The following is a 16221-nucleotide window of genomic DNA, read 5'->3' as shown; positions in this document are numbered from 1 at the left end:
AAAATTAAAAGGACTTGGCATGTAGTCCAGTGTTACAGCACTTGCCTAGCATCTGCAAGGGCCTGGACTTGAGCCCCAGAACCACAAGGGGAAAAAAAAAAAAAAAAAACAGTAAGGCTCTAGCCCTGAGCTGCTGTCATACTGTGCACCCTAACACCAGGATACCTCAGTTATACAGAAAGACACAGTTATGCATATTTAATTGCCTAGATTATGAAGCCTTCTGTGATTCCTTTGGCACTGTTCTGGGTGAAGAGAAGACAGTGTAAGAACTATCAGAGTAGAACAGCGGCAGCAGCTGACCTGTGCTATGTCACTTGCTGTGCCAGAACCAGCAACAAAGGCCCACATGCAGTACATCGCTGACTGCACAACGCCCTGCCACCAACAGGTACTGCCATCCTCCAGGCCTCAGATGAGGCCAGAGGCTGTGGGGTGTGTGGAAATTCAAACTCGCCCAAGTACAAGATCCCAGGTTGTTCTGAATCCAAGATGCACACTCATCAACTGTGCTTTCTGCTTTAGGCCTTCACCCCTTCCCCTTCCACGACCCTCTCCAGAGTTGAGACTTCCAGCAGCCACACAGGCAAGCTGCTGCTGTTCACACCCCTGCAGACAAACAGGAACACAGCTGCTCTCTAGACTAGCCTGCCTCCTCCAGGGCTTCTATGATTGACAAGTGAGAGATGAAAAAAACCCAGTTCATGAAAACCAAAATCCTCTGTGCAAACCAAGAACTTCAGGGCACACTTCCTGGCATTAATTTTGTATTAAGTGCCTTCAAATATACTCCCTTCCCCTCTTAGTTCTCAGGAGAACGGCAAGCTGACATCACCACCTCCTAAATAAAGACTGAAAAATGACTAATGCCCTAACAGATAGAAAATGGACCGATTTCCTCCACTGCGGGAGAAGGAGACATGGGCAATACACATCCCTTTGTCAGAAGCTCAAGTGGCACTTACTTCTCTGGTGATCCCAGGTGGCCCGCACGCTTCCTTCCTGATGGGTCCGCATACGCGTCGTCCTCGTTGTCATCCACGCCTTCGTCGTCGATGCTCTTCACATCGAGCTTCTGGTACCCAAGCTCCCCATTTAGAGAAAGGGAGTCCACTTTCCAGGAGCTGCTGCTCTGGCTGCCGTTGGAATTCGGCCCAAAGGGGCTTTCAAAGGCCGACATGATGTTGACCGAGGACCGGTCGGAGTTCTCCTCTGAGCTCTCCCCTGTCCCAGGGAGCTTTTTAAAAACATCCCCAGAGGTCTGCTCATCCTCGTCCTCATCAAACGAGATAATGTTGGTCACCTTCTTTTTCTTCTTCCGTTCCTTTTTACATCTGGCATCTGGCAAAGAAAGATACAGCAATAAAAAGTGGGCAAGACAGAAGTGGGACAGGCCAGCTCGCCCCCGGGGCCCCAAAAGATCCCCTCAGGCTACTGAGAAGTCTAACTACACTATATTCATTTATTTAAATCCTTGAGAAATACCCATCTATAGAAGACTGAGCAAGATGGACCCAGGCTGTACGTCAACACACTTCAGATCATAGGTTGACACTGTCCCTTCTGGTGTCACTTGGATTCCAAGGATACTGCCACTACGGAAATGATTTCCATTGTTTCACTGTGGGAAATACACCCAAGAGTGGTAGGCCAGACCAGAAAAACCAGCATGGGGGTCGCAGCCAGTTGTTTCACAGCTACAACCCCCACCCCCCATGATACCGCTGGCCCTGCACCATCTATAGATCCTTGAATCTGAGCGGGCACAGTGCTCTGATGGTACCACTGGAATGTGACAGAAATAACATCCCATTCTAGGGCCCAGGTGACAAGAGGTCTCATTGCTTCTGTTTCAACCCCCCCCCCAGACTGCTGCCCCGATGGCACCCAGAGCAGCCAGCAGTCAGGCACACAGGTGGGCCACCCTGGGCCTTCAAACTCAGCCACCAGTGACATGCCATGAGCAAGCCGAGGGAAGCCAGCCGAAGCCCTGCCATGCCCATCCAGAGTCGTCAAAAAACGAGTCATGGTGGATTTAAGCCACCACCTTTTGTCATTTGTTACACAGCAGGGCTAACTGGAGCAGCGAACAAGACTGCCTGACGGGTCAGAGTTAAGATGAGTCCATTTGTTCACCCGCCAATCATCCAACTTGGATGTGAGACACTTTGGAGTTGTAGGCAATGGCTCGAAGTGTGGCCTGGTGATGCTTCACCAGCCTAGCACAGCTCTGAGGATTTCCAAAGCTCCTCCTGGTGTACAAATGTGTGTCTTTATTACACAAAGCCCCCAACGTCCCGTTTTCTACATCTGCACACGAGGCGTCTGCTGAAGGCAAGACAGTCAAGTCTGTGCCGAAGAGCCTGTGGTATTCTGAGTTTTCACCATCATTGATAATTTTCAAAGATGGCCACATTTACTGCCTTAGGGATTTGAGGACACAGGGACTAGAACTTAAGCCAAAATTTTCCAGTTCTCCCGTAGCAATATCCATTGCTTCCGGGATAATTTTTTTTTTTTGGGGGGGGGGGTAGTACCAGAGAATGAGCCCAGAGGCATTTTACCATTGAGCCACATCGCCAGCCCTTTTTATTTTTTTATTGAGACAGGGTCTTGCTAAGTTGTCCAGGGCCTCACCAAGTTGCTGATGCTGGTTTCGAACTCATGACCCTCCTGCCTCAGCCTCCCAATTCACGGGGATTACAGGCGTGCCCAGCTATTATTAACTTATTGAAAACCAACTTCCTTTTGCCTGCTCCCACCTGGTGTGAAAGCTGACCAAATCCTCTCTTCCCCCAGGCTTCTGCTTAAACGTCATCACAACATAGGCGAGACAAGTGGTATTCATTCTCCAGAGCATCTGTGATTGGCCTTCATCACATGTACCAAAGGGATATTTGGAGAATTTGTCTTTAAACACTATCCTCGTGCATCCCAAAGGGACTGCAAGCTCATCGTGGGCAAGCCATCTTAAGCTCGCTGCCTAACACACAGAACACAGTGAGTGCTTGAGTGGACGACTGAAGACCAAGCCCATGTGGCTCCTGTGGCTGCCCCACCACGTTTGCTCTTCTCCCCTGTCTTCTCTAGGTGAGCCTGTCAGATCCCCTTCAGAGTGAATGAAGGTAAGAAAAATAAACATGACCTGAGAGTACAAGCGCCCTAGATTTCATTCCCCTGGGAATGACCTTCAGGTGACAAGAGGTGTCCACAGCAGACATTCTCTTGTCCTTACAAGGACCCCTGCGCACCACCTCGAATGCCCATTCTTGCTCACCAGCACTGACGTTCTTGGACACAACAGGCAGCGGGTCAGTCTCCTGCTCGGGCTTAATGAGGATGGAGACAGCAGAAGAGGCTGTGATCTCCCTGAGGAGGCTGCTCACTCCCTGAGTGGATTCCTTCAGCAAGGAGGTCACGTTCTGCGTTGATTCCTTTAAGAGGTCGGAGACAGTGGGAGCAAATTTGCTCTGCCCATTTAAGTCCTTGTTGTCAATGTTAATTGCGAAGAGTATGGAGTTCAGCCCTGGCCAAAAGAAGGAAAGCCTGGAGCGCCTGGGAGCATGCAGTCACCACCAACATGAGAAACAGGAGCGACAATGCAGTACACACAGGATTCCTATACACCGATTTCAAACATTTATAAAGCTTTCTGCAAAGCTGGGTCAACAGACACTAGTTACCAGGGGAGTAAGACTTTCCAGATTTCCTCCCCAAAGGTTGAGAAGACAAATGCAAATAAGAGTCACCCAGGAGTAGGTGAGAGCATAAGGGTGGAGCAGACTGCCAGCACAGCCACTTACTAGCTCTGAGACCTTGGCCAAGCACCTTTTACTCCCCTGGGCTTCAGTTTCCTTACTTGTATGATGGGGACAATATCATCTCCCTTTCATGGTCATAAATATTAAAGATAATCACATCAAAACAACCTCCGCTCAATAAGCAATCAAGATGTGCAGCAAGAGCGTCACTGGGATTACCCTAGATCAAAATGTGCACTGGTCTCCTAAGGCCTGCAAAAGGGAATCGAGTTCAAACCCAACTCTTCCTCAGACAAAACTAACACAGCCCTCAATCTGCAGAGCTTAGTGGAAACCTTTAGGGGAATAAAAGGGAAGAAATTTGGGCAATTGGAAAAAAGACACAGCTGCCCACTTTTGTCTGGCTGATTCCATCTTTAACCCTTTGAGTGAGAGGAAAAGTGAACACCTTGGCAATCCATCAGGTGACATCAACCCAGGGCCTCCCTAATGACAAGCCATATACATGACCCTGTATCTCCTGCGATTCTCTCACAGATTTACAATGGCAACTGGGAACTGTCAGAATTCCCACCTCATGGAGAAGTAAAAGTAAAAGGGACAAAGCTGACAGGATCCAGCCAGAAGAACAGTTTGATGCAAAGGTAGGTCCCCCTCCAACTCTCAGGCTCCTTACATCACACCAGCCAAGCCATGAGCAACTCTTCAGCCCAGGCTTTCTCTTCCAGGTATCAAATTTCCAGATAATTGTGCCCAATGCTCAATGCCATTAAAGGAAGATCAGCAGCAAGTGACTCCATCAGTGAGGGACAGGAAAATTCACAGCATCCCCTGGGGTTGTGAATCCACTCCCAGGCAGCCCTCTCTACTCGCCGAGGTCCCCAGGACCCATCACCCCCCGCCATGGTCAGGCTTACCAGCTGCCATGGTGGGAAGCATGCTAGACCTTTCTTCATCCATCACAAAAGACCAGTCTTCATAAAAAGTGCTGTAAAGTGAAATGAGAAAAGGAAAAACTTCTTAAAAGTAGTTCTCTGCATCCACTGGCTAGATCACTCCATTAGATGACATTCTGGACAATCTGTTCCTGGTCGGTCATCACAGGGAAGGGAGGGTATCTGAGATCGCTGCTGGGTGAAGCTTCCTACTATAAGCAAAGATCTGAATGCACATAGTCTACAACTTCTCTGTCGGTCCCCCGAGACCTCAGGCTTTAGAGTACTGAAACAAACACATGTAAATATATTTATAAGGCAGCAAAGTACAAGAGCACAGAGGGGTGACTTCCACTCAAGCACAGCTCCCAAGAGACAGACAGGAAATCCAAGCTGACCAACAGGGCTTGCCTGCTATCACTAACACAGAGGCGACAACTTCAGAAAGAAGCTACAAAATGCCATGGCTCCATCCATCACAGCATTCACTTAGAATACCTGCCTGGGCTACAGTCCCCAAAGTACAAGTTATCCCTGGAAAGGTCAGAAGACTAGGAGGGCCTCGTGAATCTAAGTAGCAGTTGGGGTGGGAGGTCAGGAAGGCTTCAGGGTCTTTCTAAGGCAATCTGCCAATAAACGGTACAGCCAGGCTTACAACACACAACCAGATACCCACAATACCATGACACCCCCTACCACATCATAGGATTCTAAAGTAAGGGAGTCAAAGCTCAGTGCTCAATTTTACTCAAGTCAAGCCAATCTTGAGTGGCTCACACTTCAGTGACAGACTGGAAAACTATTTGCTGACACAACTGAATACAATGAGCAGGAAGAGAGAAGAGACATCATTTCCAACATACTTACCCAGCAAAATGTTAGTGGAAGTACAAACCACAAGGTCAAGCTGGCATTTCTACTCTGCCCGATTCTCCAAACTGTGCTCCTCTGGAAATGAGAGCCATTTCTGTGCATGTAAATGAACTAGGTTTCCCCACCCGCGTTAAGTGAGTGGCAAACCCTAGTAAATTCCACTGTGACTCTTAGGGATTCGCTGCAGCTTCCCACAGCTCAATTTGACTTTGGTACCGAGTATGTAACTCTGAACTCATCATCAGTAATCCACAGGAAAGAGCTTCACAAAAATCTATCTTAACAAACCTTAATTAAAGCAGGTCAGGCTTGGGAGGTGTATTCTCAGCCCCCAACTCTGGCCCCCCAGCAACACACACATGCCCTCACCATCAGCTGTCCTGGTTCCCAAGCCTCCCACTTCAGAGTCAGATGGTGAAGTGTCACAGGCAGTGTCAATGCAAGAACTTGAGGAGTATTTTACGAGCCCTAAGGCACAACCCAGAACAACCCCCTCCAAAAAAAAAAAAAAAAAAATCACTGGTGGAGAGGTGACCATAGCAGCAGCCGGAGGGGAGACCTGAGCCAGGGAACACTTGGCAAGATGCGAAATCAAAGGACCACAACGTGATGCTGATGAAACGGTTACTGAGTCAATTGAAATCTCCATGTTCAGGCTCTACACATGCTGATGTGGAAGTTCCTGAAGGAAGCAGGGCAGGATTTATCACTGCCCCTTTGTATCAGGTGACATAACGTGTCTGATCCCCCATTCTTGGGGAAAAAAAAAAAAACAGCCAGAGCAAGAGAAACCATAAATGTCACAAGTATAGGAAAATGATGGGAAAAAATTCCAACAGGTGAGAGTTTTCTTTGTGTAAATTCTAAGTGATTCCATTTTTCAGGGATTCTACATTTTCCAGTGTTTAGGGAATGTGGCCGACTGTGCCACACTGGCTCCTACTTGGCAACACTCACATCACCTCTGCCGGCCATGAGCGTAAGGTATCCCATGGGCAGTGGCCATACAAGCCAGTGTTTACTCCAACCACAGCTCCTTTTCCTACCTTGGCTGCACATAACTGAAGCAAACAGATGAAGCAAACAGATGGAGCCTCCTATCAGCCTGGGTCCCCAAGATGAGAAGCCAAGCACACCCCTGACAGACATGTAGCACATGGAAGAAATAAGCTTGGTTGTCTCATGCCACTGAGGTATTTGTTATTGCAGCATAACCTGACCTATACTGAGAGTGAATTTTGTATTTTATATTTATGATCCAAAAAAGGAACATAATAAAATCAGTTTTTAATTAAAAAAAAAAAGACTTCCTCCCAACTTAAAACTTACCTATATTTTCAGGTCAATTTGGGATCGAGTGAATGAAAGAATACCCAAATTAAAATTCCACAAAATGAAAGACTGTAGCCGTTCCCTGCACACCCGAGGCGTGCTGATAATAAGCATGGACTGAGTGGCAGCAATACACAGGTGCCATGCAGAGTCCTCTAAAGGCCTTCTCACACAGAGGGTCCCCACAGCACAGCTGAACAGACGAGGGCCCCTGTAGAGGGACTGGGATGCAAGACCATGAAGTCTGACTCTCGATTCCACCCTCTTCCCCTTTGCCCCACCTGCCCCACAGCCAGAGGGCTGGTACCTGAGCCTGCCCTGGTCGGCGAGCAGCATGTGCAGGTAGCGCTCCAGCGAGTGCTCGTTGAGGGCGCAGCGCAGCCAGGCGCGGCCCCGGCCCACGTCGGAGGTGATGTGGCGCAGGGAGTGGAAGCGCTGCAGCTCGTGCCTGTTGAGGACCTCCTTCACGTAGTGCCAGAACACGGGCTCTGCAGAGAGGCGACAACACGTCACTCGGCCTGAGATGCTCACAGCATTCAGAGCAGCAGTCCCCAGCAACTTTTTTAGATTGTGAAAGTCACTTCCTCAGCACAGAGGGGGTGGAGAATAGAGTATATCCAAAATAAAAATGATCCCAGACACACCACCCAGAGGTGACCATTCAGTGACATCCTCAGGAATCTCCTTCCAGGCCTCCCCTCACACACACTTCACTTGTTGCACAAAATCAACACCTGTGGCAAGTAGAATTACAACCCCAAAGATATCCACATCCTAACCTCTGGAAACCATGACTGTCACCTTACGCAGCACATGGTCTTTGCATTTACAGTTAAATGAAGGACTTGGAAAGGGGGATCTTCCTGGATAACCCTGTGGGCCCAATAGCAGCAAGTATCTTCATGAGGAGGCAAGAGAGATTTGACCCAGGAAGTGGTGATGGACAGGGAAGCAGAGACTGGAATGATGCATCCACAGACACAGGAGGTTGGCAGCCATCAGAAGCTGGAAGAAGCAAGGCCAGCTCTGCCCTGGAGCCTCCAGCAGGAGCTGGCCCTGCCATCACCTTGACCTTAACCCAGTGAAACTGATCTTGACCTTCAGGCCTCCCAACTCCAAGGGAATAGATCTGTGTTGTTTTTTAAAGTCACCAGTGTTAAGCCAGAACAATGGCATGTCCCTGGAGTCCCAGCTACTCAGAGGCTGAGGCAGGAGGATCGCTCAAACCTAGGGGTTCAAAGCCAACCTGGGCAACACAATGAGACCTGTCTCATTTAAAAGAGAAAAAAAAAAACTACCAACTTTGCAGTAATTTGCAATCATCAAAAATGATACATCATATTGTATGATTATACAAGCACACATGCATAATTTTCTGTCCTAGCTGGGCAAAATGGTGCACACCTGTAATCCCAGTGACCCTGGAGAATGAGACAGGAGGATTTAAAGTTGAAAGCCAGGCTCAGCAATATAGCAAAGGGCCTAAGCAACTTAGCAAGACACTGTCTCAAAATAAAACATAAGGGCTCAATGGTTAAGCCACCTTGGGTTCCACTCCCAGTACCAATAATAATTCTGTATCCTAGTTCATTTTTCTAGATCATAAACATTTTCCTGCCACCATTAAGTCTTTGAAACTTGACTTTGATGGCTTCCCAGTGAAACGCAATGTAACTATTTCTCTATTATTAAGAATATGATATGGTGCCAACTTCCCTCTCCACAGCAAAAAGCATCTTTGCACATAAATAATTGTCTCCATTTTTAGTTCCTTAAGAGACACTTCTATATTCTCAATTACTAGGTCTGAGGATAGGAACAGATTTAAGGCTTTAAAGGAAAGGTAACGTTTGCCTTTACCCCTGGAGTAGTCATCCTTATGACTGCTGCCATTCCTCTGCCTTTCTCATCCTCGTGCACAGGCTTTTCCTAGTTGTACTCCTCATGTATACCTCATTTATGATCTCCTCATGTATACCTCATTTATGATCTCCTCATGTATACCTCATTTATGATCTCATGTATACCTCATTTATGATCTCCTCATGTATACCTCATTTATGATCTCCTCATGTATACCTCATTTATGATCTCCTCATATATACCTCATTTATGATCTCATGTATACCTCATTTATGATCTCCTCATGTATACCTCATTTATGATCAACTTTCTTAAAAATCGGCTCATCAACACTTTTTCATGCTGCCAATAGCAAGGGTGGCAACAGGTACTATTTATTCACTGAGCATCAACTATGTACCAGCCACCATACCAAACACTGCCATCTGACCTCATAACCACCAAGGCCATCTCCACAAAGACAAGGTCCCAGGCCTGGACCAGTGAAGAACGTGCCCAGGGATACATAGCTCCTAGTGCCCGTTAAGCCATACCATGCCAGCTAACTGCAAACCCCAAACAGCACTTTGCCTTTTGCAATGCGGGCACTCCACCTTCTCCAAAGTGAGCATGTTCAGAGCTGCCTAATCCACGGAAGGAAAAGCCGAGCCTCTGCTGCCAGCTCCAACTTCCAGCTCATGCTCAACAGCCCAGACCCCTTGGAGAACGAGGCTTCAAACTCTCCTTTTAGGATACAAATACTTATGGACCAAGCGGCCCTCAGGGATCCCCAAGATAACAAAACTGATGGGCAACTGGCTCGGGACAGTCCCCTCTCAATCGTCACATGTCCAACTCACCCCCTTCCCAAACTCATCAGATCAGTCCAAACCACAATGTACAAGATGGTATTTTTTCCACTCCAGAACCCAGGACAGGGCATGTGGGAGAGCAGTGCCCGAGGCCAGCAGTCCAATAATGTGTTTCCAAATGCTCAGCCAGCCACCTGTAATTCCATCACGCTGTGGATCAAGTGACTCTCACCTGCACTCAGACTTCCTCAAGAAATGCAATCGCCTCCCTTTGACCTTGAATGCTCAGGAACCCTTTACCGTGTGTTTTCTCCTTTCAATTTTGTAAATTGCTTACTGCCACAGAACCCTTTCAAAGCTTGTCAGAGCAAAACTGACTGCAGGAATCATCACAGTAGGGTTCCGCTTCCACCGCCAGAATTAATGTGGTCTATTTAAAGTGCAGCTCACCTGCCATTTAAAGCAGGCTGTGTGTCCATAATTTAATTTGGGAATATGTACTGATCTGCTTTGAAATGTGGGATACATTCCAAAAGTGTGCAAGGGCTTCTGGCTCTCAGAACACCTGAAAGCCAAATGCCAATAAGAACGAGAGCCAGGAGGTAAGGGGATAGCATGGCGAGCTTCCTGGGGTACTTGTTAATAGACAATGATGGGCAGCACAGTCTGCCAGCTCCCAGCAGGCCTCAGCTTTCCTTGTCAATCCCTAGAGACTACAAGGAAGATAAACGCCAGGGCTCAGATTCTAACTGAGGCATTGTGTGACTTGGGTAGGTGCCTTACCTTGTCCTTTATTTTCATCATCTGTACAATGGCCATCATAGTATCTACCTCTAAGGGCTGTTATACAGAGAAAATGAGATCCAATAAATGCTGTTAGCCATAACTAACAGCCTGGTAATATAATTGGTGTTCAGTGAAAAACAGCTCTTCATATCATTACCACCCTTGCAACAAAGCCCAGGCATGAAGACAAGTCAGCAGCACCCCTCCCCCTTGCTTCTGCTTACAGCACCCCTCTCTCCCAAGAGGAGCATGTGCCTTTCAGACTTTGTGGAGTTGTCTTCACTTCTACCCCTTGCTCTCTCCCCGCCCCAACCCCAGGTAGCAGCTAACCCAGGCTGGCAGTTACCAGGCCACAGCAGAGCACACAACCCATCTTCATCCTGACCCTATTTGATGGTTTGTTCATTGTGGCTTTTTCCACATCAACTTTAATTTTTGAAAGTATTACATGAAAATATTATGTTGAATGATGAGTTTTTTGATACTTCTTAAATTTTGTGACCAAAGACCAGGTCTCACTAGTCTCACACGAGTCTGGGTCTGGACCACAGGATCCTCCACACAATGTCTACCTGGTCATCTTTCTAGGACAGGAGTCAGCAAACTGTAGTCTGGGGCCAAATTCAGCCACCACACATCTGTGTGTCGAGTTCTGGATCACAGCCACTCCCATTTGCTCACGTGTCATCTGTGGCTACCTTCCGGCTACAACAGCAGGAGCGTGTAGCTGCGCTTGAAACCGCCTGGCCCAGAGTCTACAAGGTGGCTACCTGAGCCCGCAAGAGAACTCTGCTGACCCTCGTTCTAGAAGCAGAAGCCTTAATGGTCCCGCAAACCTGGACCCACTTGGGGCCATTTTTCTCTTTATCATGTAGAGAGGCCCCAGTTGGAAAGACCCCCTACCCACACAGAGGCTGTGCTGAGCAAGACAGAAACAGATCTGGTGAGACCTGGGGCCCCAGAATCCAGCTCCACTCACTCCTGGGTTTCCAAGTTACTACAGTCAAAAAGTACCTTTGGTGGAAAGGGTTTCTGTGGCTTGCAACCAGATGACGCTCAGGGCAGTGAGTCAGGGTCTGTTCTTTGACCATAACAGGATCATCTGTTGAGGATGGAGGACACCGAGTAACTCCTGTCCTCCAGAGCCTGGGTGGGTGCATGTCACCAGCATGAAGCATCCTCACAACAAACAAAACGCCACTCAATGAGAAATAGCCCAGCCACAGCACCCAGACTCCTTGTAAATCAAGGACACCTTTTTCTCATAACTAGACCAGAAGTAGGGAGCAGGCTCATAGGCTCCATCAGGCCAAAATCTTCACTCTTGACCCGTAGCTCACCATCACAGAGAACTATCGCAACTCTGAGTATCTCAGAGGGGACAGGAGAAAGCCAGCTCTACTACCCCTTTTATGAAGCAAGGATGAGTAAGCCCAGAAAGCCACAGGGAGAACTCCAAGACCAGCGTAATCACCCACCACTCATGACCTGATGAAGGACAAGCCACGGCCCCAGCAAAGCCAGTGTTGCTTAAGCCACAGCAGAGCAGGACGGACACGAGGTAAGAAACCAACAGGACCGGCCAAACAGGCATCCACCATTCCAGGAACAAAAGGCAAACCAAGGCTGGGGGCAGCTTGGTGGTAGAGCGCTTGCCTAGCATGTGCGGGGCCCTAGGTTGTGCCCCAGGTTGTGCCCCCAGCACTGGGCAGGGACTGGGTGAAAACAGATGTTCCCAGATCCCAGGAGAATCCCAATCTGGACAAGCCCCACCGCAAGGCAAGTGGATCTGTGAAGCAGTTTCCAACAAGGGGCTGTTGCCTTGTCACTAAACACCTTCCAATAGCCACCAGCCTGCCTCCCCAAACTAGAGCACAGGGACTGTGGATTAAATATGAACCACATATAATGTGAGCAATGGCTTTATTAAAGGGCAGGGGACTCGCTGAGTAGCAAAGCAAGGCTTCTAAAACTCACATCTTGCTACCCATTAGGGGCAGACCCCACCCCAGGCCCCAAAGCCATTTCCATTCTGACAGAAGCAAAGACAAGGACCTATGGGACTTACGAGCTGGGTAATTACAGCTTGGAGACTGTCAACCAATGTCAATCTGAGTCTTCATTTATGACACATCAAGACTAAACACCTGTGAAGTAGCCCGAAGTGACACTAGCCCAAGAGACAGCAGTCCAGCCACGGCAGACCTTAGCATGTGGAAATTTCATGCCAGTTACATGTCCACTGGCCCAAGCTCCCTGCCACCCCAGATGTCAAGGACCTTCCCCAGGACCCTGTGGACATCCCTGTAATCTAGTGACATGTGGGTTCACACCTAGCCCAGAAGGAGCGGCAGCCTGGCTTCTGGCTGTCTCCCGAAAGCCAGCCATTCTCACCAACTGGTGACCATCCCCATCACCCACCCTGACCCAGTTCAGTATCATCTCTGCACTCCAGCAGACATCTTTCCAAGGTCTTTTCCATTTCCACCAGAAGTCGATCTGCAAGTCGATGAAAACAACAGCAACACCAAGAGGAACTGAAAGCACCAGGGAGGGGACGGTGGCAGAGCGGACTTCCCCTGACAAAAGAATGTGCCTAGGGCTCTCCTGGCACATGCAGCTTCCTCCAAAATTAATTTTCTACAGAAATGAAATTGCTGCCCAGCGTGACTCAATGAAGCAAAATATAAACTCTGCTTTGAGTTAAGTGCAATCAACCATTTTCAAAAATCCCCACTGAGGAGAAAGAAGGTTGGTTTCTCTAAATTTAGTTGGGCGTATATTAATCCACCTGCTTCCGACTGACTAAAGATGTGGTCAGAAGGAAGGCAAGGGTTCAGCTTCCCAGAAAATGGGCAGCAGGTCCTGAAATCATTATTTTGATCATCCACGAGAGAGATGGCCAGGTACCTTGCAATACACTGGAGCTCCAAGAACGAGTAAGGATGGACCAAGTCCCTGACCTTTGAGAGACAGAAACACTCAGAAAAGCAGGTAGTGCCATTCAGAGGTCTGAGGAGAGAAGACTTGGGACTGTAGGAGCAGCACAGTCCCATTGAATTGGGTAAAGAGGCTACGGAGGGCTTTGAAAGAACAGAGATCTACCACTTCACACCAATTAGGATGGCTATTCAAAAAAAAAAAAAAAAAAGCCAGTGTTGGCAGGGACGTGGAAATGTGGAGAACTGGGGCCTTGTGCATTGCTTCTGGAACATACAGTGATACAGCTGCTGTGGAAAGCGAATTGGTGGTTTCCCAAAAATTTAAACATAGGATTACCAGTTGATCCAGCAATTCCATTTCTGGTATGTTTTCAGTTCTTCCAAAATAACTGAAAGCAATAAAGAATATCTGTATCCCATGTTCACAGCAGCTCTATTAACAGCCAACACGTGGAAGCAACCCAAGGGTCCACTGAGAGCAAAAAAATGAGATAAATACATGCACAGGAATATTATTCAGACTTAAAAAGGAAGGAAATTATGATGGATGGACCTTGAGCATGTGTAAATAATCCAGGCACAAAAGGGGAAATGATGAAGGAGGTACCTGAAGTAGTCAAGTTCATGGAGGTAGAGTACAATGGAGGGTGCCAGCACTGGGGTAGGGACTGGAATTTCATGTCCATCCGTGTTTAGTACATAGTTTCAGTTTGGGAAGATTGATGGTGATGATACTTATAAAACAATGTGAATGAACTGTATGCTTTCAATGGTTACAGTGGTAGATCTGATTATGCTTATTTTACCATAATTTTAAAAAAAAAAAAAGAAAAGGAAAGGAAAATAGAAGTTTGGGAAGGAGAAGTCTGGGTAAGGGTTTGGAGAGAGATGAAAGGTAATGGAAAGGAAAGGAGCACAGGCCCTGAAGAGTTTCAGGACAATACAAAAAAAAGTGCTATTCAAAACATGGGATTTGAGGGTGAAGCTCAGTGGTAGAGTGAGTGCTTAGCACACCCAAGGCTCTGGGTTCAATTCCCAGCACACAAAAAATAAGGGATGTAACAATCTAACTTGGTCACAGGCACCGAGCCATCACAAGGCAGCGGCACAGAGGCTCTGTCCTTCAGAGCACCTGGCATCTTGCTCTAGCTGCTAAACTGTGGGAAGACACCAGGGACTGTGGCAAGAGGGAACTTTTCCTTGCCAACTGCAGTGTTGCCATGTTCTGCCTGCCTACTGCAGGTTAGCCTTAGGTATACAGCAGGAGTAAGAGAAGGAGCCAAGATGGCAGGGCTGGTAGGGAAGAGAACCGTGGAAGCCATGACCTAGCACGTGTACTAGGTCCCACCTCTAATGCACCCATCAGAGAGGTCAAGTTCATGGGGGTCTGTTAAGGAAGACCCTCTGCCTACACAGAGCGGGAGTTAGAAGATCAGACAAATGTGCTTTGTGAAGAACTAGTTCGTATCGAGGAGGAGGAGGAAGAGGAGGAAGAGGAGGAAGAGGAGGAGGAGGAGGAGGAGGAGGAGGAGGAGGAGGAGGAGGAGGAGGAGGAGGAGGAGGAGGAGGAGGAAGCTGGAAGGCAGGCAGAGGGCTGCCTGGGAGCTGGGTAAGGGCACAGCCAACACTAGACAGAGAACACAGGGAGAACGTGGGCCATGGCGAGGATTCAGGCCCGAGACCTGGATTAGCCCCCAGTGCGTCCAAACACACCCACTCAAGACGGAGCCTCGGGGAATCATCTAGGCCCGGAGATAAAGCTGCCAGACCAAGCAGCACACTGACTTCAGTCTTGGGTGGCTCAGAAATAGCAACCATCTCCGACACCTTCTGAATCATGCCTATAGGCCTGTGACCAACTGCCAACACGTAACCTGATGAAGACATGAGTGGCTGAAAGAACAAATTCCAGTGTCATGACATCAAACGCCAGAACCTGCAGTGGTTCCTTCTTCCCTCCAGGTTAGTAATTCATTCTTCCAGGCTGCATTCCGTATATTGGGCTTCCAATGGCGATCATGTCTACTACCTCCACGTCGGGCCTTGGTAGAGGTCTCCGAGTCACTTGTAATTATATTTTGTTTTGTTCCTTAGAAATTAATCACTTCCCCTGTAGCAAGCACTCTGGAGTGACCGTGGTATATGGTACCTTAGGAATCGGAAAATGCAGGACAGTGCACACTGTGTGCCCTTCCCTTCCAGGTGGACTGATTTACTGAAGAGCCCGGCTATCCCCAGACCCTATGCCAAGAGATGGGGAGTAAGAAGAGCCAAAGACATGGCGTCCCTGCTTCACAAAGCTTACCATCTGAGGGGAACACGGACGGCAGACCACTGAACAGGAAACGGAAAGATAATGAGGTCTCTGCCATCTTTGATCTCCAAGGTAATAGTTGGCAACTTTTTCTGTAAAGAGCCAAATAGTAAATACATATTACAGGCCAGATGGCCTTGGTCATAACTCTGCCTGAAAACAGCCACAGGCAGTACAATAGCAAATGATCGTGCTGTGTTCCAATAAAACTTTATTTATAAAAATAGGTGGGACAAATTACTGAACTCAGCTCTACATAATCCTACCTTACTTGGTACTTGAATTCAGAGTTGGGGGTGAGGGTCAAGGTCTTTGAAGCCCCCCTTTCCGGAAAGATCACAAAGGAAGGAGCTTCCGAATCACAATCACATAAACCTGAATAGGAAGCCCAGCTCCGCCATGGGTTAGCTCTAGAAGAGGAGTCAGTTATTTCACTTCTTCAAGCCTCCTTTTCTTCATCTGTAAAATGGAGACATTGCCATTCCCTATGAATAGACATTTAAGGAACAAAATGGAATAATGAACAGGAAGGGTCACAGGAGATGCTCAACATGAGCCACTGGAAAACAAGAAAGCCTGACAAGTCATCAAAGACCAGAAAACACCCAGGATCATTTCTAAGAT

The 16221-nt window shown here is 48.0% G+C and overlaps 1 protein-coding gene across 2 annotated transcripts in view; it reads right to left on the bottom strand.

Annotated features, from left to right (window-relative positions):
• The window catches only part of SNX29 (sorting nexin 29), a 388450-nt gene that overhangs the window by 324705 nt on the left and 47524 nt on the right, over positions 1-16221 (bottom strand). For both annotated transcript variants that reach the window (XR_014022540.1, XM_081298376.1), the window contains exons 5-8: positions 7209-7389; positions 4679-4749; positions 3278-3526; positions 966-1341 (exon numbers count right to left, since the gene is read on the bottom strand). Coding sequence is in view for 1 of the 2 variants with exons in the window: in XM_081298376.1 (XP_081154502.1) it covers positions 966-1341; positions 3278-3526; positions 4679-4749; positions 7209-7389 (877 nt within the window). In the remaining variant the exon portion in view is untranslated. The remainder of the gene's footprint in view (positions 1-965; positions 1342-3277; positions 3527-4678; positions 4750-7208; positions 7390-16221) is intronic.

This window comes from Spermophilus citellus, assembly GCF_964194105.1.
Source record: "Spermophilus citellus genome assembly, chromosome: 6".
In the NCBI taxonomy this organism is placed as follows: domain Eukaryota; kingdom Metazoa; phylum Chordata; class Mammalia; order Rodentia; family Sciuridae; genus Spermophilus; species Spermophilus citellus.
This window is presented reverse-complemented; position numbering and strand designations above follow the sequence as displayed.